We start from the raw sequence: 27,752 nt of genomic DNA on the forward strand, positions 1-27,752 counted from the left end.
TTGGTTTGAGAATTCAGGAGACAGATGCGGGTTGGAGGCATACGTTCGGGATTCTACCCTAGCATATCCCTCGCAGCTCCTACCCAGCCTAGCTTCCATGCCTCTAGACCTCCAGTTTATCGATCATGTCACCTGTGTCCCTCGCTCCTTGAATGTCTTCATCCCCTCCTTATTCATCTTAAACTCCGTGGCTGGTCATGGTAGTTCCTCTCTTGCTTTATCATACTCACTTGACAAAACTAATCCTGATTCATGCCTTCCTGCCTGCTGTATACACATACAGCTGAACTTCCTACCCAGTGACAGTTGTTGAAAAGCACACCACCCGGTAAGGCGTCTCCCTGATGTTTATACTCAAAGTGGGGCCTAAAGGCTGCCAAGTTGGCCTTCTGACCTGCAGTCCATTCATTCTCCTTCTGTCCTAGATGACAGCTTTCTATGGTCACCCTTCTCTTCAGATTGTCAGTACCCACCTCATCCTTAGCGACCATCTTGTTTCTGAATTCACGGAGAACACTGAAGAAATATGAAGAGAACTCAGACTTTCTACTCTCACCTCCCAGAAATACCCTCTTTTCTGTGTTTCATATATTCTTCCATATAAAATATATGGAATATGTAATTTATATGTATTTATATTTCTATATACATTTTAATAGTATAATTATAAATTTACTTATATTTTCATTTCTTCTCTCTTGGGGAAAAAACCCTCACTGTCCTACCAGCGACCATTCCATTTCTTTTCTTTGTAGAACTTTAAAGAGTTAGTTTCCTGCGCTCTGTCTCCACCTTTTCACTTTCCGCTCTCTTGAATCCACCCAAGTAAGCTTTTCAACAACCAGTAGCATTTGATATGGTTGATTGCTCCCTCCTGTGTGATATGCATTCATCACTTGGCTCTAGGGATTGCCTTCTCTCTCTGTTTCCTGCTGTCTCGCTGGCCATTCTTTTGCATCTTCTTGGCTGGTTCCCCTTTGCTCTCTGACTTCTCTCAGTGTTGGAATGCACCGAAGTCTAGTTCTGGTCCTCCTCATTAGTGATGCCATCCAGCCTCAAGGCTTTCCATGACATAGGCTGATGACTCCTACTTTACATAAGTCCCAGACCTCTCTCCTCGACTTGAGACTCATAGATTCATAGACTCAGACTCTCCCTCCTTGACATTTTTGCATGGATGTCTTGACTCATCAATTTCAGCAGGACCTAAGGTGATCTCCTGATCTGCCTTCCCTCCCCTAATCCTGCTCTACCTGCAATCTTCTTCATCTCTGTTGGTGTCAACTCCCCCTTTTCCTTTGCTTAAATAAAACACCTCTGATACATCTTTGACTTCTCTCTCTCATACTCCATACCCAGTCAGTTGAGAAATCCTATTATCTCTATTTAGAATATATCCAGAATTTGAGTTCTTCTCGCGATTGCCACTGCTATTCCTAGTCTAGGTCACCATTTTTTTTCTCCCTGGCATTACAGCAACAGCCTCCTGGATTGTATCCTACAGCTCATATTCAACACAGCAGCTGGATGGAGACTTTTCAAATGAAAGTCAGTTCATGTCATGTCTCTGCTGAAAACTTCCTCGTGGCTCCTTCCTGTCCCCAAGTGCAGAAGCCCTATACGACTTGGCCCCTTCACCTCTCCGTTTTGGTCCCCTGCTTCCCTTTGGCTTGCCTGCTCCATGCCAGCTACACTTGCTATTCTTTTTTAAGATTTTATTTATTTATTTGAGAAAGAGAGCGAGCATGAATGGGGTGGGGGGTTGGGGAAGAAGGGGCAAGGGCAGGCAGGAGGAGAGGGAGAAGCAGACTCTCTGCAGAGCAGGGAGCTTGACGTGGGGCTCAATCACAGGACCCTGGGATCATGACCTGAGAGGAAGGCAGATGCTTCTTCACAAATGAGCCACCCAGGCGCCCCCACACTTGCTATTCTTGGACACGCCATGTCTCATGCTCTCTCTTCAGGGTCTTTGCATGAACTCTTCCTTTATCTGCTATGTTCTGTGTTCTCCTTCCTGTTGTCCACATGGGAGGCTTCCTCAACCCTTTCATGTCTTCGCTCACATGTCACCTTCTTAACGAAGACTACCCTGTCCATCTTGTTTAAAATTGCAACCCTCCCTTCTTGGCCTATAACTGGCAGTCATCATTTCCCTTTACTAACGCTCCTGTCTCTCTTTGTGTAGTCCCGTCAACCTCTAAGAATACCATTTAATTTACTTGTCCATGTTTATTGACCCTCCCTCCCACAATTAGAGGTTAACCAGATCAGGAATCTTCATTCGTTTTGCTCACTGATGTATCCCAAATACCCACTACAGTACTTGGCACATGTCAGAAGCTCAGTAAATGGGTGAGTGGATGAATCAGCCCATGAGGCATGGTAGTGAATGAGATGACTATGGACAGTGTGTGGCATGAAACAGTAGAGGGTGTAGAGGACCAAATGCCTGGATCTGTCTTTAATCAGTAACAGAAGAAGTAGTAATAACCTAGAAGTCATTACTTCAGGTATTTGGAGAGTATAACCCAAAAGTCAGTTGCAGAAAATAATATCCAAAGAGGATTGCCTGAATAATATATGGCTTATACATTCTTTCTGATATTCTGATTTTAATCTTTGGATTAAGCTAAACTGTCAGAGAACTTCATATCTAGGACACTGTTATAGCTCCCCATGGAGCTGTTTTTATTTTATTGAGCTTTGACTTTTCACCATTAGCCTACCACAAAAGGCATTATTTTAAAAATCCTGTAAGATTTCATTATATTTTTGAGTTTATTACAACTATATTATTGAGGTTGTTGTTCTCTGTATCAAAGTTCCCTCTTTAAATCAGGACCAATGAGATAAAATCCCCTTGAATCTGCTAATAATAGTCACTGTGGTTGTTTTGAACAACTGGTTTGATTTTATTTTGTGGAGATTGTGTTTTATGTTAATGATTTTTCCACTTTCTTGTTTTCATTTTCTTTTTCATTCTTTTTTAAAGATTTTATTTATTTATACGAGAGAGAGTGTGTGTGTGTGTGAGCAGGGGGAGAGACAGAGGGAGAGGGAGAAGCAGATTTCCTTCTGAGTAGGGAAGCCTACACGGAGCTTGATCCTAGGACTTCAAGGTCAGGACGTGAGCAGAAGGCAGATGCCTAACTGGCACCTGGGTGCCCCTCTGCTGCTGCTTCTTTTTTTTAACCAGTGGTTTTTAGTATTTAGTATTTTTTTCAGTTTTGCAGTCACCACAGTCAGTTTTAGAACAGTTCATCACCTCCAGAAGAAACTCTGTGTCCTGTAACTATTACTCCCAAATCTCCCTGTTCCCCTCAGTTTTAGACAATCACTAATCTATTTTGTCTCTATCGATCTGCCTGTTCTGGACGTTTCATTTAAGTGGACTTGTAGAACGTGGTCTTCTGTGTCTTCTTTCACCTAACATCATGTTTTCAAGGTTTATCCATGTTGTAGTGTGTCCGTGCTTTATTCCTTAAGACCATGTTTTGTGATCTGCTTACCAATTGATGAATATTTGGGTTGCTTCCACTTTTTGGCTATTAATGAACAATTATGCCCTGTATCATTGTTTGCAAGTTTTTGTGTGGACTTGTGTTGCTTTCAGCTGGGGAAGTGTCTCGGAACGGAATTGTTGGGCCAAATGGTAACTCTGGGTTTAACTTTTGAGGACTGCCAGACTGTTCTCAAAAGTGCGTTGGCCATTTTTCATTCCCTACACTATCTTTGCCAACAGATATTATCTGACTTTTTGATTCTAGCCATTCTGTTGGGTATGGAGTGGTATCTTATTGTGGTTTTGATTTGCGTTTCCATGATGACTTATGATGTTGCTATCTTTTCATGGGCTTATTTACCATTTGTATATCTTGTTTGGAAAAAAAATGTCTATTCAGATCATTGTAATGATTTGCCCATTTTGTAATTTTTTCTTCTTTTTATTAATGAGTTTGTAATAGTTTTTTTTAATGTATTCTAGATACAAGTCTCTAACCAGATAAATAATTTGCAAAAATGTTCTCCTGTTCTCCTGGTTTTCTTTTCAGTTTCTTGATAGTGTCCTTAAACACAAAAGATTTAAATTTTGATTTAGTCCAGTTAAACTGTTTTGTTGCTTCTGCTTTTGGTATCCTATCTAAGAAATCACTGCCTAATCCAGGTCATGAGGATTTACTTCTTTTTTCCCTAAGAGTTTTACAGTTATAGCTCTTATGTTTAGGTCTGTGATCCATTTTGAATTATTTTTTGTGTATGTTGTGAAGAAAAGGCCCAGCTTCATTCTTTCACATGTGGATGTCCAGTTGTCCCAGCCGCTTTTGTTGACGAGATTATTTTTTCTCATTGAGTGGTCTTCTCACCCTTGTTAAAAATCAGTTGACCGGGGGCGCCTGGGTGGCTCAGTTGTTAAGCGTCTGCCTTCGGCTCAGGTCATGATCCCAGGGTCCTGGGATCGAGCCCCGCATCAGGCTCCCTGCTTAGTGGGGAGCCTGCTTCTCCCTCGCCCTCTGCTGCTCTGCCTGCTTGTACTCTCTCACTTTCTCTGTCAAATAAATAAAATCTTAAAAAAAAAAATCAGTTGACCATAGATGTATGGGTATATTTCTGGGCTCTCAATTACATTCTGTGGTCTGTAAATCTATCTTACTACTTTTTTTTCTTTTTTTTTTGGTCTGCTAGTAAACTTAGAACTCAATGTGAAACTTTCTGGCAGCTGTATATGAACCTCAAGCATGGGGATTAGTGGACTCACATCACCCCTGGCTTCTTATTTCCTACTCCCGGGTTTCTTTATGTGTGCTCTATTAAAAAAACCTTTTTTTTTTTTTTTTAAATGAAGTGTGGGATGTAAATAACTTTGCTACCCTTACATTTCAGAGGTTTTATTAATCAGGTCTAACTGAAGGCTGGCTAATTTATACATTACACTTATATCAGCTAAAACACGTGAAATTTCTGTTAAATATCTTAAGTGTTTCCCCCTGTCAAATTATTATCATCAGCTGATGTTGTTGCCTTTTTATTTACTTTTACTTGGAATTCAGATAATTTCTAAGATTAACACCTACTTGGTTCTTTTTCTGTCATTAATAACTTATTTTTCTTTCCCCCTACATCTTAAATGATTATATTTAATGTATATTTAATGTATGCTGAAAGTGTGTTGAATATAATTTGGTGCTATGTTCAGAGAACTGTAAATGTTTATACCTATTTATTCAGTCATCCCATTTCCAAGTACCTAGCCTAAGGAATAACACTAAATATAGAAACGTGCACACTCTACAAATGTTTACCATACCTCATTCATGATTGTGAAAAATGGAAGATGACTGACATGTCTTAGAGTAAGGAATAGATGTTAGCTATATTACAGCTACTGAATGTACTATTAAGTACCTATTTTTTAAATGAAGATAATAAAGACCATTCAGTGACTTTAAAATTAATGTGCTGTAATGATGGATAAAAGCAGCACTATGTGAAATAGACATATTGAATAGAGTTTAAAGAAATACGCAAATGGCAGTGGTTTTTCAGGATAAATTTATCATTCTTTTATTTGTTTTTAATTTTAAAACCTAGGATTATTGAAATTTGCAGTTCTCATAGGAATCTTTCTCCCCTCTCCCCCTTTCAGATGTGAATCTGGTTACACTGGACAGCACTGTGAAAAGACGGACTTTAGTATTCTCTATGTTGTGCCAAGTAGGCAAAAGCTCACTCATGTTCTTATTGCAGCCATTATCGGAGCTGTACAGATTGCCATTATAGTAGCCATTGTCATGTGCATAACAAGGTAGGTAATGACCTAAGAAATACCAACCTTAAATTAGAAGTGGGTAGCTGTTAAATTAAAGAAGAACCGTGAAGCACACTCAAAATGATAGGCGCTTTAGGTCCTCCAGTCTATTAGGAAAAAAATCCTAGGGTCAGTTGCCTAAGGTTTCTATGTAGGTCTAACCACTTCTTATCTTGCTTCTTTAGAATATGTGCAAGAATTCATTCTCAGGGTTCCAGGTATAGCTGGGCTGCAGGCAGAGGGAGCATGAGAATATTCAGTTAGCATGGAGGAATTTAGGGATCTTAGAACTGCGCTCAGGGATGACGATGGTAGTAGCAGAAGGACCATGCCAAGATTTTTAAAGCTCTGGGGAACTGGGAGGTGTTTTCTTATGCCCTAAGAATATACTTTTATCCGTAGTAAATGTAGTAAGAAAGGATGAAACCAGAGATTAAAGAAAACTGCTTTTCTTATTATGTCATTGTCTTAACATTACTTCATTTTCTGGAATACAGTCATAAGTCATCTGTAAAATTCTCCATCATAACTAAAACCATTGGCATTTATCATAACTAAACTCCAAATTAAAAGACGTATTTGGATACAGTAGGCATAAAATGGGTGTTTTCCAAACTGAGTGGAAATGTGTGAGTCAAAAATGAACTGGGCCCCAGAAAAGTCAAACTAAAGCCCGTTCATATTGTCTTTCTGCTTCCTAGTGTCATGTCTTTTTGTCTTGCATGGCTCTTCCTACCTCCTTTACAATCTGGTTCAGAAGTCGTATAAACACCATCTCTGTACTTTTCTGCATTATTCTGGGCGAGGATTGGAGCATATCAAGTACAGATATTGGCAGGCCATAATGGGTTTATGGCTCTTCTATCCTAGATCTGGACAGAAGCTAGACCTTCAGTACCCTCAGCCATCTGGAGCTGAAATGATAAATCTAGAAATTATACAAAAAAGTGTTCTCTGAGTAACAGGTACTTTTCCTAAAATTTAGGTGCTGAAGTCAGTGGGCTTTATTCCACAGAACAGATGATCTGCCCTTAGGCAAGACTACTGGGTATAAAATTGGGCAGTAGATTAAAATAGGGACGTAATGATATAAAAAATAATGACAGCAGAAAGGGCAAATAGAAGAAACCTGTGTAACATCAGGGCTGCCCGTGGCCACTTAATATAGGCTTAGATTAGGTCATTTGCCTGTGGTCATCCAGCTAGTAATGGAAGTACCTGGATTTGGATTCATTGCTGCTTGATTTCCAGACCATTTCTTTTTCCACTGAACATGCAGAGGAGGGTCCATTTTGAGTCACTCTCAGGAAATATATTTGCCAAGTATGACCACTGCATGGGAGCAAGGTTCAGACTTGATTTTTGAACAGAGTTGGGGGGATGACTTGGTATGAATCATTTTTTCAGAGCATTGATCTGAGTGTCATCTGCAAAATTTCCCTGGAGGAGGGAAAATGTGAGGCCAGGAGAACCATATAGGACATTATTTGAGGAAAGCAGGAATGGAGTAATAAATTATATGGAGGGTGAAAGAAAGAAACAAGATATAGATGAAGGAAGCTTTTGAGGCCTCTTGATAGTATCATCTTTAAGAAGATCAAAGGAGGTTCTGAGTCAGCAGGAAACAACTTTGAGTCAACCCCTTCCATTATAGAGAAGTCAGGAAATTGGAGGGCCTGGATGGGGGAAGAACCTTACTCTCAAGATCACGGAGATAGTTAAGCCCTTTTACCAATCCTAATTCAGCCTTTTATCCTGCTCTTTGCTTCTGTTCTCCATGTGCTATAATCTTATAAATTCTATTTCTACTAAGTTAAAATTACTTGACAGATAGTTAAAGTCCGTGCCTTCTAGCTGATATCCCAGTTCCATTTGCTGCCTTCCCAGACATTTTCAACATCACAGTGTTTTTGCAACCTTGTTACACTGTCTTCACTGCCCACTGTCTCCGTGACTGAAGGGTCAGCTCACTGAATTTATCATGTATCTCTTGTTGAGGCCTGTCTTCTTATTGTGGTATTTCCCCCCCTCAAATGTTTTGCTTCATGAATTTAAAATATTATAATTATGTACTTGGACTTAGCTCCACTGAATTTTTAAGGAGTTCCTCTCCCACACAGTCCATTATGGGACAGCTGTTCACTTACCCTGTGGTGGCTGTTACATGAGAGCAATCTCCCTTTAAAAGGATGTTCCCACTGATTCACTTATGAAGACTGCATGAGTAAAACTTTCTTCTTTTACGCTTGGAATCTTCTTTCATATTTTTAGACTCTTAGAATGATAGAATAGCAGCGACCTCAAACATTCTCCTAGCCAAATCCCTTTATTTCATAGATGACAAAACCATGGCCCCAGGGAGTTGGAAGTCTTCCAACATCATGGTGAGTTGGTGACTGTTAAAGAGGTTTGCTTGGCCTCTCAACCATGAAATGGAGAGGATTCCATCACTGTCTCCCTCAAAGTGTTTTTAGGAGGATTAGTGAGATAAAATTTATGAAATACAGTATATGAAATGGAAGTGTTACCATCAAGGCTTTTAAGTTAAGGCAAAGCAGTGCTCTTTGAAACTGAATTAAAAACATGGAACTTCAGGAGTACTCCTTGTCACATGAGTTTCTTGCCATTAGATTATAAATTCCTAGCTGGCAGAGAGATATGGGAAGTTGGTCCCAATTTTTAATATTTCACATATAAGAAAAGGGTGTTGCACAGCTAGTTTCTAGCAGAGTCCGAGCTTAACATTACCGGGATTCATCCCAGTGCCTTCGTTCCACGTTGTGTGCCACAGCACTTGGTGCAGAGTACAAGCTTGCATGTTTGCGTTCCGGTGGGTAGGCCCAAGAGCAGGTGCCGTACAGTGAGGCTTAGACCACCATGGAGAAGCAGTATGGTAAACTGAGAGGAGAGTCATGGACTGTCCTTATCCCCAGCATCACAGTTCTTTATCGGGTTCTGTGGTTTGCCCAAGCAGGCTGTGGAACAACTTCTTTTGAGTCATTGTCTAAAATCACTAAGCATTTCCTGTTTGCACATGCACAGTTTTTCCTAATTACTCCTTCATCCAGGCTCTTCTTGTCATGTTGGGGGTGTCCCAATGCTCCACAGAAGTCCATAGGCCAGGATCCTTTCTTTTTTGTTCAAGGTTTATGTGTTATCAGTCACCGTGGCTAGGGAGTTGGCAGGTCAGAAGGGTGGGGATTCCTCTCAGGGACACATACGCAGCAGTGGAGACCCAGGAGTGAGCTTTGCTTGTGCTCACACCTGTGTCCTGTACCTAACCCTCTCCCCTCCCAGCTGTGTAGGGAAGACAGCAGGCTGACATGTTGGTTCTCAGCCTGTCTTACATCAAATAGCATCCTTTTTTCCCAGTACGGCTTTGTGTGTGAAACGTGTATTACTTTGGAAACATTTGAAATACCTTAAACAAAATGATCTTTTTTTTTTTTTTTTTTTTTAACTCAACAGAAAATGCCCTAAAAACAACAGAGGACGGCGACAGAAGCAAAACCTAGGTCATTTTACTTCAGATACGTCATCCAGAATGGTTTAAACTGATGACTTTTATATGTACACTAACCATGTGATGTACATTTATTATGTCTTTTTTTAAAGAATGGAAATATTTATTTCAGAGGCCTTATTTTTGGACATTTTTAGTGTAGTACTGTTGGCTTGTATTTAGAATATTCAGGTACAACAGTTTTGGACTGTTTAGTAGTCTTTGTTTTATGTTTTTAAATACAGAAATTGAGTTCACAAATTTATACCACATGGTAATTCTAAGACTTGTTCTTTACCCATGGAATGTAATATTTTTGCAAAGATGGACCACTTCACAAATGGTTATAAAGTCATACCCACTTCTTCCACAATGACCACAACAAATGACCAAGCATGAACTAAAGGTAAAGATGTTTACAGATTACTTTTCTTACAAAAAAAAAGACAAAGAATCTAGAAGACACTGTGTTTAAATAGACATTTAAATGTTTTTGAGATTTAGTAACTGATTTTTTAGACACTGCCTATCGCATGAACTGTAAAGTTGTGTGTGTTAGATGTAAAATATTTATAAGCGGTATGGATTGGAATTTGATTATTCCTCTCTTTGAAAAAAAATAATTCTGATAATTTGGAAAAGTATCTGGTAGCAAAGATGGAACGAATCACTGGAAAGTAGATTTAGATACTGTGAAAAGAGTCTGTTTAACAAACAGATTGGAATAAATCCTCCTCTATCAGTTAAACTACTTTAATACACGTTCATTTTTAAGAAAATATTTGTTTTCACATGAATAAACAAATTGTATCCGTGTTTGTGAATAAAATGCAAAAATAATTGTTAATGATTGGTGCTCTTAAGGTGAGCTTAAAAATTATCTAAGACCTCTATCCAAATTTGTCCTGTAGTATTAGCTATATTAGTAGATTGTTGGTGTTTAAAGATCTGAAGTGTGAGTAGAATGTATTCAGCTGTTTAACATGTAGTTTAGGTATATGCATGTAGAATTTAAGAATATGTTCAAAATTAAATATTAATTTTAATATTTGGTTTGGAAAAGCATGTTATAATATAATGTTTTCACTATCTGGCCTCTGTTTTGGTGTGTTTATTTACCACATTCTTTGTTACTGATAAATCAGTACATTTAGTATGTGAAGTAAGTAGAAAAAGAGTTCAGTTCAAAATTCCCCTTTGCTTTTACAAATACTGTTAGAAATTATCTAAAGGCAGAAGCTTCCCCCAACATTTGTTTTTTTGGTCATTTGGCTTTTAGGCTTAATATTAGTAACATGGAGGCTTTGGGAAGTTTTTTTTTTTTTTTTTTTTTTTTTTAAGCTTTCCTCTTGTCTGCACACAGACTTATTTGAGTCCATTAGTCAGTCACCAAGCATGTTTGGAACAGTACCCAGTGCTCTGCAAGGGTTCATGTTGCAGAACAGTCATGTGTGGGTATTTGTAGTTATAAATACTTGACCAGTCTCCAGGGGTGGGGTTTCCAACCCTTAAAACAACCCTGTTGCCTGTTATCGAGCTAACTTTTTACTCTTAGTGCCAGAACTGATTGTGGTGGGACATCTTTCACTGAGAGATAACTAAAATGGAACATAATGGGTCTTCTTCAAATGCCGATAAAATCCACCAGAATCGCCTCTCGAGTGTCACAGAAGATGAAGACCAAGACGCTGCTCTCACCATCGTGACCGTGCTGGACAAAGTAGCCACCATCGTGGACAGTGTGCAGGCAAGCCAGAAGAGACTAGAGGAGAGACATAGGGAGATGGAAAATGCCATAAAGTCCGTCCAGATTGACCTGCTGAAGCTGTCACAGTCCCACAGCAATACAGGCTATGTCATTAACAAGTTGTTTGAGAAAACTCGAAAAGTCAGTGCTCACATTAAAGACGTGAAGGCCCGGGTGGAGAGGCAACAAGTTCACGTGAAAAATGTTGAATCCAAGCAAGAGGAAATAATGAAGAAAAATAAATTCCGTGTGGTAATATTCCAGGTAAGCTTGGCACCTGCGTTTGGCTTGATTACTACAAAATCTTAACATCCTTGAATTGCCAACCAGTCATATGAGAAGTTTCCAGCACCCCATCCTAACTGTTGTATGTATTCATGGAGTGGAGTTCTGTCTCAGGGAGAATCCCAGGATAAAGCCATGTCTGTGTTGACTAATGTGCTATGCTATCGGTACTTGGAGTTTCTCAACCATTTTGTGTAACAGGAACTGTGGATCATAGCTGAGGCTATTTCTTGCCTTTGAAACTTAATATTGTGAAGGCTCTTTCAGCATGTTAGCCATATCAGCACGATGCCCTTCTGGAGACTGAGAATGTTGGTCCTAGAAGAGATCTAGAAGAACTTGGGTTTAAAACACCTCTTTGTTGTATAAAAAAAAGAAACTGAGGACCTGTAGTCCCATGATGTGGTTTCTCCCTTTATTACGGAGAGCCTGAAAAGCCCTAAACAGTAAAATGTAAACTTTTTGGAATATTATTTTTCTTTTGGAATTTTTACATGGATAATATGTAGGTTACAATGATAATAAGAAAAACTCAACGAATAATCAGGCCATTGTTTTTATGATTGTTACAGTTTTATAGATATTGGAGTCATATAAGTAATTGCTTCTGTTAGATTACAAAGTCTTTTGATTCCACTTATTTGATGTAGTTTAGTGTGACATTGTGCATTGTGCTATGTTAGCATATTACTCTGCATTTGGCATTCATATTTTTTGAAGTAGGAACACATCCATGGCAAAATGCATAGTATCTGAATATATTTTAAAACTCTTACAAATCAAAAGGAAAAAGTTGAACTCTCCTCCTGTGAAAGAAAAATGGGAAAGTCATTATCGGACTATTCACAAAAGACAAAATAAAAGATCAGAATTCCACTTATGTCTATTTAAGTATTTTCAGTTTTTACAACATATACTCAGAGTTTTAAGGGTTAAAAAAGCCAAGCACTTTCATATTCTGGTGGAAGTAGTAACTGAGTATTAACTAGTACAGCATTTCCAGGGGGAAGTTTTGGTATATACACACACAAACACACAGTGTTACCACAGTGTATTTTTAAAACGGATGGATATCCCTATGCATAGGAAAAAACCTTCAAAGAGTAAAAACAAAATAAGAACACAGTTGGATTATGGAGGCAGATACTTGTAAGACATGAGGGATGTAGGCCACAAATCCCCACAGCATTGTCTACACGTTAGACAGGTCTCCATCATGCTCTGTTGATGATGAAGTTACATAAGGATGGCAGAGTAGTATTTGGGATCTGTTTGTAGGTTTTGTTTTTTTTTTTTAATTAACGTATAATGTATTATTTGCTTCAGGGGTACAGGTCTGTGAATCATCAGTTTTACACAATTTACAGCACTCACCATAGCACATACCCTCCCCAATGTCCATCACTCAGCCACCCCACCCCTCCTCCCCACCCCCCAGCAACCCTCAGTTTGTTTCCTGAGATTAAGAGTCTCTTGGTTTGTCTCCCTCTCTGGTTTCATCTTGTTTCATTTTTCCCTTCTTTCCCCTATATGGAATCAGTTTTTAAGAACCTGTTTTATTTAAGAAAAAGAAGCCAGTGCCAGTGTTAGTATATGTAGTTAGTATATGTAATGGGGATCTAGATTTGATATTAGAGAATGTAGGATCCATTCTTCAGTTCACCTTCCAAGGGCATTAGCAGGAATGGGTTATGTTGTACCCTTCACTTGCAAGGGGCATGCCAGGAAACATTCTTGGTATCCAGCATTTCTCTTGAGAACGTTTGTGCAAAGAGCGGACCAGGTGCCAATCAAGATCTACAAAGGCTTGAGGAAAGAAGTTTCTGAAAAGTTCAAATTGACTCTTTTCTATTGACATAGTTTTTGTGTTTTTTTTTTTTATAGTTAAGATTATTTTCTATATTCACCTCTTTATTCCCTGAAACTTGCTATTTTTCTCTTTGAGTTTCTATAATTAGTTGAACAAGTAGATAGTATGAAGAAGCTACCGGGAGGTGCTAATTTAAGTCAGATCTCGTTCCATGTAAGATACAGTGCTGTGAAGGTTCTATGAAATTAGGTTGTTCAGAGGAAGCCGGAGTTTGTCAGTAAGCAGCCGCTTTTATAGAGCTTGTAGAGAAAGCTTGTAGAGCTTGTAGAGAAAAGATGAAGGCCAATAACAATGGATTTGATGATTCATTAGCTGTTAGAACTCTATACAGTATGCACACGGTTATACTTAGTTAAAATTAGTTCTTATACTTCATTCTCATAGTTGATATGTATAAGTGGTTATACTGAGATCACCTGTCCTATTAAAATTAACTTGAAGCTGGAGTAATTCAGCTGTAGTATACTTCCATTTCCATTTGTGTTTTTCCCCAAAAGGTTTTCCCTGGATACATCTTTTGGGGACAATCTTTATGGGCATTTTATCTCCCACAGGAACTTTCACCTAATCCTGGACATTGGTGTTAAAAAAATTATCTGCTCTTTTTCATACAGTTATGATTTCTCTTTGAGCATACTATCACCTTGATGACCTTCTCATGCAAGCCAGCAGTCATACCATCTCTTCTAGCAATTTTGCTTATAAACCACATGCCTGTGGTTACCAAATGAGATGTTCGGCCATTCCCTAATGATGAACCCTGGACTTCTCTATATTCAAAAGTCCCCTAGCTAGATTACTTTGATATTCAGTCAAAGCTACTTTACCCTAACGATAGTACTCATTTTGTTTTACAAAAGTTGTTTTACCTGGACTTCTACATAAAAGATATAAAGGGGTGCGTGGGTGGCTCCGTTGGTTCAGTGTCTGCCTTTGGCTCAGGTCATGATCTTGGGGTCCTGGGATCAAGCCCCAGGTCGGGCTCCCTGCTCAGCAGGGAGTCTGCTTCTCGCTTCTCCCTCCCTTCCTTCCTCCCCACTCGTGTTCTCTCTCTGTCAAATAAATAAAATCTTAAAAAGAAGAGATACAATATTTGGAAATCAACTGTAACTCAACCCCATAATCTTCAATTATTATTACAGTATATTCATCATTAATTCATGGTATCTCTGACTCAGTAGGAATTGCAACAAATAGATCCATGTCACAAGTACTTTCTCTGACTACTTTTGTTTTTAAGGGTGATGTTGTATAATTTGTGCAATTGAAAAGAATGGAATATGATTCCTGAGTTAAGCTATGTTTGATTCCTTTATAGCAAGATTGTGAGGGTTTTCCCCCCTACCAAGCAATAATTATTTTTTGGCTCCTTCCTTTTCTAATTATACTTTCTCAGGCCATACCAACCCACTTGTTGTTGCTGAAGCTACTCCCTATAGCAGGTGTCAGGAAAGGAGAGGAATAATTTTGCTGCTTCTCACTGATTCATCAGAGAGTTATGAGACGCCCACCTGTCTTTTCTTCTTTTTTAAGCTGCTAGACTCTCCAATCCTGTAGCCAAAGAATTTAATTTTAAGCAAGTATCCAAAGAAATAAGTTTCCAAGGACCTTCTTGACTGTCAGGCTGATGGGTTTTGGAATAAGCCTATTTCTTATATATTAATTTTTTTTTGATTGAGTAGATTTAATCTGGATCTCAAATAGGAGCATAGTTTCTTTTAGAAATTTTAACTCATGGGTTCCCTAAAATCTCATGATCCTTAAAGTTTTGCCTGTTTAGTTTTGTAAATAATCCCTCAGTATTTGGGTTTCATTAGCAGCTGTATTTCTGGGCTGGTTCTCAAGGGTCCCCAGTGTCTGCCATGTTCCCAAATCAAATTCTCATCCTTATCCATTGGCATATCTGACATAGTGGGTCCCTCCCTCTCTTCTTGAAACTTCTTTTCCTTTGCCTTCGGGGTGCTGCTTTTTTGGATTTCTTCCTGCCTCACTGGCTGATATGTCTCCTTTCTGGTTCTTTCTCATCTCTTCCTTTTTATCTACATGTTGGAAATCCATTTATCTGTCCAAATACCAAAATCCAGAAATTTCTTAAAAAGTTCTCACAATGTACTGGGTAGCAAGACCTAGGATTGACCTGAACTCATTTGGTGGCAAAACTGACCAGAAATAGCACAAGTCTGTTTATACTCTTTATTTCACCTTAGAGTGAATATTCACATTCATATCACAGAATTGTTTCTTCCTAAGGTCTGACTGGGAATGTAATATAATATGTTGTTTTCCCCAAATCTGAAATATGCTGGAAATGTACCACGGCCCCAAGAAGTTTGGGTAACATTGAGTGTTGACCCATTCACTCAGTCTCTTAGGGTCTCCTTCATCTTGTTTCATGATTTTTAATTCTTGACATTAATGATTCCTAAATTTATATCTCTAGTCCAGACCTCTTTCCTGAATTCCAGGCTTGTAAGCACAGCTGCCTACTTGACATCTCGGATCCCAACCTTACCCTCCAGTTTCTTCCTCCTGCTTTCTTCCCCTGTCAGTTAATGGGAGATCCATCCTTCTGCTGCTCAGGCCATGTACTCGAAAATCGTCCTTGAAGCTGACACTCTACATCCAAATCTAGCAGTAATCCTGTTAGCTCCCACCTTCCCAGGAGATCCAGAATCAGACTGCTTCCCACAGCCTCTGCCAGCGTCCTCAAGCATCTCTCACCTGACTTACCTCAGTGGTCTCCAACTGCCCTCCTTGCTTCTTATCTCACCTGCCAGGGCCTGTTTTCAACAGAGCCATCCTTTCATAGCATGGGTCAAATCATATCACTATTCTCAGAACTTTTACAAGGGCTTCCTATCAGGCGTGCCAGTTTAGTGAAAAGAATTTTCATGATAAAAATGTGGAAGGGGTGCCTGGGTGGCTCAGTCAGTTCAACGTCTGCCTTCAGCTCAGGTCATGATCCCAGGGTCCTGGGATTGAGCCCCGCATTGGGCTCCCTGCTCCTCGGGGAGTCTGTTTCTCCTTCTTCCCCTCCCCCCGCTCATGCATGCTCTCTCTCTCTCTCTCTGTCAAATAAATAAAATCCTTAAAAAAAAAGGGCTTCCTATCAAACTCAGAATAAGAGCCATGGTCCTTGTTATTGGATACAGAACTCTACACAAGCTGGCCTTCCCACTACCTCTCTTTCCTCCTCTTCTTGCCCCTTGATCTCTCTGCTCCCACCATACTACTGCCTTCCTTGCCGTTTTGGTTTTCCTCCCAGATATATGCATTACCTTCCAGTCTAGGCTAGGATGTCATCTTATCAGTGAGGACTTTCTAATCATCTTACTTACCACTGTATAGTCCCCTTCCCTACTTTATTTTTCACTTTAGCATTTATCACCATCCAACAGATTACACATTTAACTTGTTTATTTCTCTCTCTACAAGAATATAAACTCTTTTACTCTGTTTTCTTCCTAGGAGGTTCTCAGTTCCTAGAACATTGACTGGTGCATGGTAGGTGCTTAGAAACTGTTGAACGAAGGTGTACGCCCTATTTGATTGAACAGCCATTTATTGAGTGTAACTACTATGTATAAGGCTCTCTGATAGATACTGGGTGTAAAACGTAGGACACATTTCTGCTTTCATCAAACCTATTATTTAGTGAAGGCCTCAGTATATAAATGAGTAGAGTTCCAGTTCAATTCAAACAGTGATTAAGTGTTGTAAGTAGAGGTGTGTACATGTCATTCTGGTATAAATTGAAAAAAGAATTAGCTTTTTGAGGGGAAGTTGGGGACATTTGATTCTTGAAGATTTTGTTGACAGAGCTGAAAAGGGATGAAAGGCATTAAAAGAAGCAAAAAAAAAAAAAGGTAGTAAAAGTATACAAAGGCATGGAGAGATGAAAACACTCTGTTTGAGGAGCAGAGAGTGGTTGTATGTTGCTGGACTGGAAAGTAGGTTTAGCTCAAACTGAAGAGCCTTCTAATCATATTAAAGAACTGAACTCTGTCCTGTGAGTATTGATGATTTCCCAAAAGTTTTGAAGTAGAGAAAGGATGTGATCAGAGCTATGCTTTAGAAATTTTTCCCAGGAAATACTTAGGTTATGCTTTGGAGGTAGACGTATTATTGTATAAGTTCAGGCTTGAGATGACAGAGACCTGAATTAAGACATTGGTAGAGACAAGGAGGAAGGAGGAGGGGGGAAGGGTTATTAAGCAGTATATTAATGGTGCTTGGTGGCCTGTTGGATATGGGATAAGGAGGAGAGGAAATACTTGGGTTGAAATTCTGAGATTTCTATTTGGGTCATACCTAGAGGGGGGTTGGTGCTGGGAGACCCAGGAAAAGAAGCAGGTATGGAGAAGATGCTGTGTGGACCTTAATTTTTGGACATGTTAAGTTTTATAAATTTTTGTTTTTATTTATTTATTTATTTAAGTAAGCTTCATGTCCGGCGTGGAGCCCCTGTGGGGCTTGAACTCAGGACCCTGAGCTCAAGATCTGAGCTGAGGGGCCCCTGAGTGGTTTGGTTGGTTAAGCATCTGCCTTTGGCTCAGGTCATGATCCTGGAGTCCTGGGATTGAGCCCTGAATCTGGCTGCCTGCTCAGGAGTGAGATTGCTTCCCCCTGTCCCTCTGCCCCTACCCCTGCTTGTGCTCTCTAGCTCTCTCTCTCTCTCTCTCTTTCACTTGCTCTCTCAAATAAATAAATAAATAACATATTAAAAAAAAAAAAAAAAGACCTGAGCTGAAATCAAGAGTCAGATGCTTACCTGGCCGAGGCACCCAGGGGCCCCTGGTATGTTAATGTTAAGTTTGACGTGTCTCTGTTACATCCAGGTAACATCTCTCTGTCATTTAGAATTGTGTGTCTTCTTCGGAGAAGGGGAGAGGTGAAGATAAAATATTTGTGCGTTTACTTACCATTGGTTCTGCAAGCAGAGGAGTGGACCAGGTTGCTCCAGCTGAGCCGGGGAGACGAAGCAACAAGAGACAAGGAGAGAGAAACCCTGAGAAAAGCCAACAGTTAAAGAGCAGGCAGAGGGTGCACAGCCCATGGAGGAGATGGAAATGGCGTGGCCGGAAGGTGAAAGAACTGATACCTAACGTGCTTTCTTTTTCTCTTGTTCAGGAGGAGATTCGGTGTCCGACAGCCTTGTCTATTGTTAAAGACAGAAGCCTAACTGAGAATCAAGAGACCGACGAGGATGTCTTTGACCCTCCAATAGATCTGTCTTCAGATGAAGAATATTATGTCGAAGAAAGCAGATCTGCCAGGCTTAGAAAGTCAGGCAAGGAGCGCATTGATAATATCAAAAAGGCATTTTCCAAAGAAAACATGCAGAAGACTCGGCAGAATTTTGACAAAAAAGTGAACAGAATTAGAACTAGAATAGTGACCCCGGAGAGGAGAGAAAGGCTAAGGCAGTCGGGAGAAAGGTTACGGCAGTCGGGAGAGAGGCTGAAACAGTCAGGGGAAAGGTTTAAGAAATCCATTTCTAACGCAGCTCCCTCAAGGGAAGCTTTTAAGATGCGTAGCCTTCGGAAGGCCAAAGACCGAACTGTGGCCGAAGATGCGGAGGAGGTCAGGGAGATGGGTGTGGACATCATTGCCAGAAGCGAGTCTCTGGGCCCCATCAGTGAGCTCTACACTGATGAGCTCAGTGAAACAGACCGCGAGGATGCCAGGGCGGTGTATCCTCCCAGAGAAGGAGGGGAGATCTCAACCCCTGAGCCTTTGAAAGTTACTTTTAAACCCCAAGTGAAAGTAGAGGACGATGAATCTCTTTTGCTAGATTTAAAGCAGTAATCATAAAGAGGAACTAAACATAAGTATACATCTCTTCAATCACAAGGTTCTAGTTTAAATAGTATAGTCATTGACGTTGATGACATAGTCATTTACATTTATTAAATAGTATAGTCATTTACATTTGTTCATAGGAAAACATGAATGATATGGCTGGTTTCATTTCTGTTGTTTAAAATCTTAAAGATAACACAAGTATTCTATACATTTCCTTATAACTTCCTTGGGAATTCCTTTTTCTTCCGTGGGCTTATACAGTTCTATCAACTTTCTCTTTTAAGTCATTCTCATGGCAGCTGTGGGTTTTTAAGTTCTTTTCTCTTGCCCAGGAGGAAAGTAGTTTCTTAGCGAGGGCAGTTAGGCGTTTGGTGTCTAAAACATATTAAGGGCAAAGTTTGTAGCCATCATTTGCAAGTAAACTCTCAGTTTTGGTCTAGATGGGTGTTGTGGCCAAGCTCAAAAGGGAATAACCCGTGTGAGGATTATATCATCCACATGTTCATAAAGATTCATTAGTCAATTAGTAGTCATACCTCTTTTTGATGCTTTTGCATAAAAACTAAGAAGTGCTGGACTCGAGTGTTTTGTTCTGGCATTATAGTTTCGCTTATACCCGCCACTTAACAAGTCACCTGCTAATAAACTCATCAGTAAAATGGAGAGGGTTTGTCTCTCCAGTCTCAGAGGACTGTTGTGACGATCAATGGAAATGTTACACGTTCTGGGGGGAACAGGGAGCACCTCCAGAGAAAACAAACCCCACTCGTTCCTCAGGAACAGAATTGAAATAATTACACCTTCTGAAAAAGACTTAAGCACCAAGCATTGAGGACCTAAGTTGGACAGAAGCTAAAGTTGGTCTTCAGAAGCCTTTTCACAGAATAGGAATGAAAAATAAATGTTTGGGTGACATCTTTTTTGTCAAAGACTAAAATCCAGCCTTCAGTAGGGTCTTAAAATGTTTCCTGGAAACTCCTTTTCTAATTTTCTTTTGATTTAGAGCTATGGTAGACTAGAGCAATCTTTGAACTGCATGAAGCATAACACGATGACTGTGTCTTCAAGAGGACTTTCTAAAGTCTTTCCTGATGGCAGTGGGTTTTGGAAATGGCCTCATGTTTCTGTTTTCCAGAGTGAACCCCTCAGGGCCTGTCTAAAACAGGGACCATAGGAATTCATCGTAGCTGGTTTGGGAGGAAGCCAGATTCCACTTAACCATTAGCTTTAGATCTAGGCAATCTGGAAGTAGATATTATTGCTAAGGAGAGAAATGGTCCTACTGGTTCTGCACTTCTGGTATGTTTAAAACTTCTGGTTTTATAATGGGGAAGAAATGATGGAATTGTTGAATTTGAAGAGTTTAGACAGGCAGCTTTCAGATCAATTTGGGGTGCTCCTAAAGAGGTTAAAAATTACAACAAATATACACAGATACACAGAGTCAGACACACATAAATCAGCTTTCAAGTATTTGACTCGGTTACCCAGATATTTGGGTTTGGGAGTTTGATTCAACATCATTTCCTCTTCACTCTGCTTGAATACATAAAATCATGAATTGTGCATCTCAATCATCTTTTTATATTGAACACTGAAGTGTTTACAACATTCTTTGAAAAGAACAATTTAAAAAAATGTAGTTTAGAAAGAGCTTGGATGCCTCGCCACGTATTTCCTTAAAGCCGTAATAAATTTGAATTTTAAAAAGTTTGATGTTGGTATCCTATTTGTAAATATTTTTACTAATAATGGATGCAAATAACACGGCATGAATTTGATATAGTAACCCTTCTCATAATATGTTTCTAAGTTAAGAAGAATATAAGAAGTTTATAAGCCTTTTCTTTTTCCTGGCCCTATGCAGAATAAATATCAATTGGGCTAAAGTATAACTGCAAATATAACGCTCAAGGAATTTTTGTAAAGTTTGTTTCCTTACTGCCCTATTATATCACCAGACTTGACGTTATGGAATATTTCCCATTGGGATACATTTGAATTTTGATGGGAAAGCTTTATAACCTGGTCAGCATTTTATCCTGGTAGACTTTGTACAACCCCAGAAACACAGTTGAATGTTACCAGAGTTTCACTGAAACCTTATACTGCTTTCTCGGTACTAGGATTTTCCGCTCCATATTGCTTCTGTCTCTTGACATTTTCCACCATATTTAGGGCATTTCTCAATTCCACATTCATAGTTGTTTCTCTCTTCACCCCGTTTTCTTGATGTAAAGAGTGTCTATTCATTATAGGCTGTACAATCCCACATCGCCATTTAATGCAAAGAACATTCTCGTCAACGTTCCTTAGTTCAGAAGTTTCAGACAACACAGAACAGATTTTCTGCTTTTTTTACTCTTCTGTGTTTTTGAAGTCATACATGTTAGATTCTAAACATTTTATTCAATAAAAACATGAGCGGGATTTAGCTTTTTTCCTTTTATGGGGCAAAATCATGTAACATCCATAGACACCAAAGGCAAGGACCGTTGGTGGTGTGCCTTTGTGTCCTATGCATGGCAGGTCCGGGGGCTTTCCTCTGAGAGTGTATTCTGGCCTGGTTCTGGCTCGTTCATTAAAAAACAGGCCAAGAGTGAAACAGCAATGAGGAGCATGAAAATCTAGCTTGCTGGGAATGTGTTCGGGTGTGTGTGTGTGATCTCCTTTCAACAAGTTTTCATAAATTAAAAATACAAACTGAAATACAGTATTTTCATTTTGACTTCATTCTTTGCCTTTTATCCACATTGAAGTGTTTGGTTTAGAACAAAGCCTGAAGTTCATTGCAACTCTATCAGGTAAAGAGCATAGGTTCTATTACATAAAATATTTCACAGAATCATTGTTAGCTCTACAATTCCATTCCAGGCCCAAATTACTGAGCCTTTTTTCCGCCCCCTCTGAGACATGTTTTCTATAGCTTCTTTTATTGAACCCTACTAAAAAAGTTAGCTTACATTCCCAAGATAAATTGTTCTGGCATATTGGAGTCGAGACTGAGAAATGATGACTGTGGTCTCAACTTCAATTCTATTTGAATATCGGGCACCCTGTTGGGTCTGTAGTGAATGAAAAATGAAGAAGTCTTAGGGCTGAATCTTGTGTATTATTCTGGTGACTGACTACCTCTGAGTTACGTGATGTGTGAGGATTTATATAACTGTCCTTATCAGGTCCGAATTCTTCAGTGTGTTTCATAGGTAGATAGGAGACCTGGGATAAGTACCTCTTCACTGTGAGTTGCTTAGGACATCCAAGGATCCCGGAGAAGACGGAGTGGAGTGGTAGAATATACTCAGGCTTTGAATTTACTTTGCACATCTTTCTAAAACCAGCTGTGCTTGTCCAGCTCCTCCCCTCCCCCAACTGCTCTGCCTCTTGATGCCTTTGCACCTGTCATTTGTCTCCCTTTCATTCTGGGAGAGGAAGTTCAAGTTCAGTGGTAATGTCAATTTTCCTCATTTTGGCTTTCTTTGGTCACCTCCCACTCACCCCCCACCCGGGAAGGGTGTGATTAATTATTCCATATATTCAATATAGGTAGCACCTTTATATGCCAGCTTTTATGTGAAGCACTGAGGATTCAAAGACGAATTGAACATAGTCTGTGTCTCCCCCTCCCCTCCACTTTCTCAACTCTTATCTTGGGCTTACAGTTTTCTGGGAGACCATCAAGCAAAAATTCAGCAACGTGATTCATGGTGTGTGTAAGATGATGGAACTGTAAAAATGGAAGGTGCTTTGTATAGAATTCTGATCATACATCGGTCATAGCACTTACATTGTCTTCCAGTTTATTTGTTTAACTGCTTTCTAGACTAGACTATGCTTCTCAAGGGCAGGAACTGTATTTTATTCCTCTTTGGGTCACCAGCACTTGGGGGAGCCTCCCACGTGCTAGCTATCATTAAATACTATGAAGGACATGGTTCCTGCATGTAAGGAGCTCTTCCCCTGGTGGAGGAGTTAGGTAACCCAATATTGTGATAGGAGCCTCAGATTTAAGAAAGTATGATGGGACCACAGAGGAAAAGCATCTAACAAGCGGGCTAGCGGCTGCCAGGCAAAGCTAGAGAAAATGATGTTTCATTTGCCATTTGAAGACTAACAAAGAGTCAGCTAAATAACAGAATTCAAGACAAGATTCAGCTATGGAGGTTGTGTGAAGGTGTTTTGGGTTTTATGTCAAAGGCTATAGAGAGCCATTGATGGGTTTTAAGCCATGGAGTGCCATGATTTATGTTTACAAAAGGATGCTCTTATTACCATACCAGACGCAGAGAGACCAGTTACTAGGACCCTTGTGTTTTCCTAGTGAGAGAGTAGTACCTGCCCCATAACATTAACATAAGTGTGAACGGGATAAACTTGGGGGTGTGGGTTGTGATGGGGAGAAAATGATAACTGGAACTTGGGCAAGTGGCTATGCCATTCACTGGGATAGGACATATGATATTCTGACCAGGGATTTTTTAAAAAAGATTTTATTTGACACACACAGAGAGAGAGAGAGATCACAAGTAGGTAGAGAAAAAGGCAGAGAGAGAGGGGGAAGCAGGCTCCCTGCTGAGCGGAGAGCCTGATGTAGGACTCGATCCCAGGACTCTGAGACCATGCATGACCTAACCTGAAGACAGAGGCTTAACCCTCTGGGCCACCTATATGCCCCCTGTCCAGGGATTTTAAGACCACATTTTCCTGATGCTCTTCTTACTCTCTGCTCTGATAACCTTGGTTCCTGGTCTCTTGGCGTAGCCTGATACCAAAGGGGAGCCATGCCCGTACACCATAAGTTTCCACACTAGAGATCTGCCTAATCTCGCCATCATGGTTCTCACCAATGCTTGAAGCAAAGCCTGATTTGAAGTGCTCCTTTCCTGGCTCTAGCAAGTGTGTTCTATCTACTCGGACTCCAGAGTCCTTGAGAAGCAGCATTGTCTTTTAGGTTTAAGCTACTGTGAGAACTTCTTCCATCTTTATCTTTGCTCAAGGCCAGATTTCTACTTGCTCATTTTATGGTCCAAAAAAACTCCTGACACTTAGAATGTAGGTGTTTTGTTTCTTCTTCTTTTTTTTTTTCCTCTAATATCTCTTGTTTGGCCCCTGAATGTTCCAGTTAGAGCTGTGATTGACAGTACAGTGTCAAAGCAGCTGACATTGTAGTAAAAGCTGCTATAACCTGGTACACTGACCAAGACCAATTACCCAGTTTTATGTAGTTACTCCTATCAGCTGCCATGGTTCAATCTCATTGTGGGTACTGTGGTTGCAGATCTAATTCCCTGGTGTCTGTTGTGTTAGATCTGAGTCATGGCATCATAAATGTATTAGGGGTTTGAAGATGGGGTCTGATGCAACCCATTTTATTTTCTCCAAAGTTCTGGCTGATAGAAGAGTTCATATGAGGATTGTCAGCAAAATGGAGACCAAGGTGTCATTATTACTGACTGGGCAAAAGTCCAGTAAATCTTTCAAATTTAGAGCATCTGGTAAATTCTGTTGGAAAATGCGGCTTGGACATAAGACAGGAGATTTCTCTGCCTGCCTGCTCTAAGGTGGCAGTAGGGAGACCAGCAAGGTTTGTGGAGTGGGAGCAGAGTTCATTTTAACGGCTAGTAGTGAAGCCCACAGGCCTGCGTCACATGCTTATCCAGAGGGCACTGTGGGGATAGAAGACCTCCCCTCAGGTGAGCAGGTAGCAAGGAGATGAGAGGCAGAGAGACCAGGACTCTAGGACCGGAAAACCCACCACACCAGAACATAAGGTCCACTTTGAAGCCATAGCCAGGTTTGTCTATTGAGGCCTAAAGTGCAGAATTAAACAGCCCCACAAAGGTAGCTGCTACTCCCTGTAGGTCTAGCTTGGACATAATGAATTGAGGTGCTCATCTCTTTGGTAGGACCAAGGTGAGGGTTTCAGGCAAGTAGGTCATAGCCCAGAGGGGAGGGCTGGAGAAACACGGTTATTAGACAAAGTACAGATAAGTGAACTTATTTTCATAACACAATTGGGGCAGTTGGACTTTGAGGAAGGGAGTGGGTAAAGAAGTTGGCTACCTTCTAAATTAAGCTATTTCCTGAACGATTCTTAGGCTCTCATTTCAAGAACAATTTTCTCCTAGCAGTCTGTGACTACCATTACCTTTGTAAGAGCAGGAATTCTCTGTCCTCAAACATTGTTGGGTTTCTCAACCTTCCTGATATCGTTCACTTAAAAAGAAGAGAAACAATAGATACTGTTCTAAGTTTAAATTTAGAACTAGAAGGAGCACCACAGTCTGGGGGGTTCAGTTCACTTTCTTGCTGTGAGTCCATTAAGGTAGTATTCCTGATTGAAGTTTGCCTACATTGTACTGTTGTAAGGCAGCCAAGTTCTCCTTGAAATCTCAGGGGCTAATATTCATAACTTACTAGGGCCTCATTAGGCCTTTTATCTAAAAAAGCTTTAAATTCTCAACAAACTGGTTATGTAGATATGTTGTTTTAAGATAAAATAAATCCATCGAAATGAGTTTGTCATTTTTAAAAAAAGATTTTATTTATTTAATTTGACAGAGATCACAAGTAGGCAGAGAGAGAGGGGAAAGCAGTCTCCCTGCTGAGCAGAGAGCCCAATCCCAAGACCCTGAGATCATGACCTGAGCCGAATGCAGAGGCTTAACCCACTGAGCCACCCAGGTGCCTCTGAGTTTGTCATTTTAATTGTATTAGCACCTTTCAAGTGGCCCTATTTATTTGGAATATTTCCATAAGGAAAAGAAATTAACAGGATCATGCCTAGGATGTACTTGGCTGTAGTTCAAAGCAATGGAGAATATTTCCTGTGCTTGTCAACTGTAAAGAAACAGGACAAAACTGTCTTCTGCAGGGGGAGGAAATATCCAAATAGGCCATAGGTCCATAGGACAGTGCACCAAAATGTTCTCTACTTGAAACTCCTACATATTTCTCACATTTAACAGCAACAGCATCACCAGCAAACCTGTGTTGGAGAGTAAAATCACTCAAGATTTACTTAAATGTATTTCTTAAAAAATTGTCATCTTCCAGTAATAATCAGCTTATGCATCTCCCTCCTATTTTTCCTCCAGAATGACTGCATCTATGAGGGTAGAGGGGCTGGAAAGAGGCCAAATTGGTTTGGGTCCAGAGGAGCCTGAATTTATTCCTAGTGTTTGATGCAACCCAGACTATATGCATATGGTGGATTATTATTCTTGACTATCACTCCCCCCCCGCCCCAGAAAGGACAATGATTGTTTTTTTTCCCAGGGGCATGAGGTGTAGGAATGGGAGTGAAAATGGAACTCATGAAACTTAATTGAGTCTTCTGGGCAAAAATACAACTCAGCTTCGAATTAAAGATCAAAGCCAGGAACACCTTTAAATAGTGCATATTGAATAATCTGGAAAAAGGTAACTGGGTAGTTTTTATTGTCATTGAGAACAAAGCAAAATAAGTGGGTTTCAAATGCAGGGGAAGGAAATTGGGTTACCCACAAAGAAAGGCTCCTACTCCGCAGAAAAACATCTTTCAGGGAGGGTTTAAGAATTGAACAATCTTCTATTTGGAGGCAGGGTAGTAAATATGCCTAGAGATGAATACATGTGTCATGTTTTTTGTTGTTCCAGAGTTTTCCACAGTGGGCAGTCATGATTGTCATGTAGTTAAACCTTTTAAATATTATGCATGCATTATCTCTGAGATGTTACACGAGCAAAAGACTTTGCTTCACCGTAGTAAGATAATGTCTCTTATACTTCCCGTAATTCAATGCCTTCTTTATATTAGGTATTTAATAAGTATTTACTGAATGAAAACAAATGACTCTTATAAGTATGAGATCTTTTCTGAATATCTTTGAATTAGGGTAATTCATTTATATGGTATTTAACTGAGCACCTCCTACAAGCTTGGTACTATTTTAGGCTCTGGGAATAAAGCAGTGAATAAGACAAAAGTTGCTGCTGTCAGAGAGTTAACATTCCAGAGAGAGACTGACAATAAGTAAATGTAATATTTAGGTGATAAGTATTATGAAGAAAAATAAGTCAGATTGTGGGGGGGGCGGTTAGGGCATTACGGGTGTTGTGGTGCAGCCTGGGTGCCATTTTACAAAGGGTGTCTGGGAGGGCCTCTCTTGAGAAGGTGGCTACAGTGTCCTGATTAGGTGGGTTCAGGGAACAGTGTGGCTGAAGTGGGTGAGGACGGGAACGGAAGAGTGGGGTGTCATAGGCTGTGGTAAAGAGTTTGGTTTTTAGTCTGAATGAGAAGGGGACACATTGGACCTTGTTGAGCAGAGAAGTGACACGATCAAATGTATTGATCTAATTATACTTGTCCAAAAATCAAACTATGGTGTTGGTACAAAGAGCTAACTGCTGTTGCACTGCAAAAGAAATCACCAAAACTCCAAAACGTTTTCCAGTTCATGCTCCCTCCTTAATAGCTTACTCCTTGGCCCATTTCAGTAAGGCCCATTGCAGCTCAAGGCTGACATCTAGTGGATACTTTCATAACCTTATAAACCTACAGTTTGGAACGCAATAGCTTTTGATTAGGAATAGAGAGGGTAAGCTTTAACATAGAAATCAAAAACAGGATGATAAAACAGTTATTATTAGGACGAGACTACAGATTTGCCTTCTTTTTCTTTGGCTCGTTTTCAGGTAAGTTTGTTTATTCTAGCAAAATTTTTTTTTAAAGGTGTTAGGTTTAGCTGCCAGAAGA

General features: G+C 39.9%; 2 protein-coding genes across 2 annotated transcripts in view; both read left to right on the plus strand.

Annotated features, from left to right (window-relative positions):
• TMEFF1 (transmembrane protein with EGF like and two follistatin like domains 1) overlaps positions 1–10,402 on the plus strand; it is an 84,241-nt gene extending 73,839 nt beyond the window's left edge. The window contains exons 9-10 of the mRNA XM_080819183.1: positions 5,645–5,803; positions 9,275–10,402. Of these exons, the coding sequence (XP_080675309.1) occupies positions 5,645–5,803; positions 9,275–9,359 (244 nt within the window). The 3' untranslated portion in view covers positions 9,360–10,402. The remainder of the gene's footprint in view (positions 1–5,644; positions 5,804–9,274) is intronic.
• Positions 10,403–10,802: 400 nt separating this feature from the next.
• On the plus strand, positions 10,803–21,730 carry CAVIN4 (caveolae associated protein 4). Its single transcript, XM_080819184.1, has 2 exons — positions 10,803–11,319; positions 18,341–21,730. Exons 1-2 carry the CDS (start codon positions 10,912–10,914, stop codon positions 19,016–19,018), a joined length of 1,086 nt encoding a protein of 361 aa, XP_080675310.1. The 5' UTR covers positions 10,803–10,911; the 3' UTR covers positions 19,019–21,730.
• Positions 21,731–27,752: the final 6,022 nt, after the last annotated feature.

Source organism: Martes martes (assembly GCF_963455335.1).
Source record: "Martes martes genome assembly, chromosome: 12".
NCBI classification, from domain to species: Eukaryota; Metazoa; Chordata; class Mammalia; order Carnivora; family Mustelidae; genus Martes; species Martes martes.

Excerpts from the sequence above, each read along its gene's own strand:
- CAVIN4 (XM_080819184.1), top strand. The coding sequence starts at position 10,912 with ATGGAACATAATGGGTCTTCTTCAAATGCCGATAAAATCCACCAGAAT. Across the intron at positions 11,320-18,340 it reads TCCGTGTGGTAATATTCCAG|GAGGAGATTCGGTGTCCGAC; the intron begins GTAAGCTTGGCA and ends TCTCTTGTTCAG.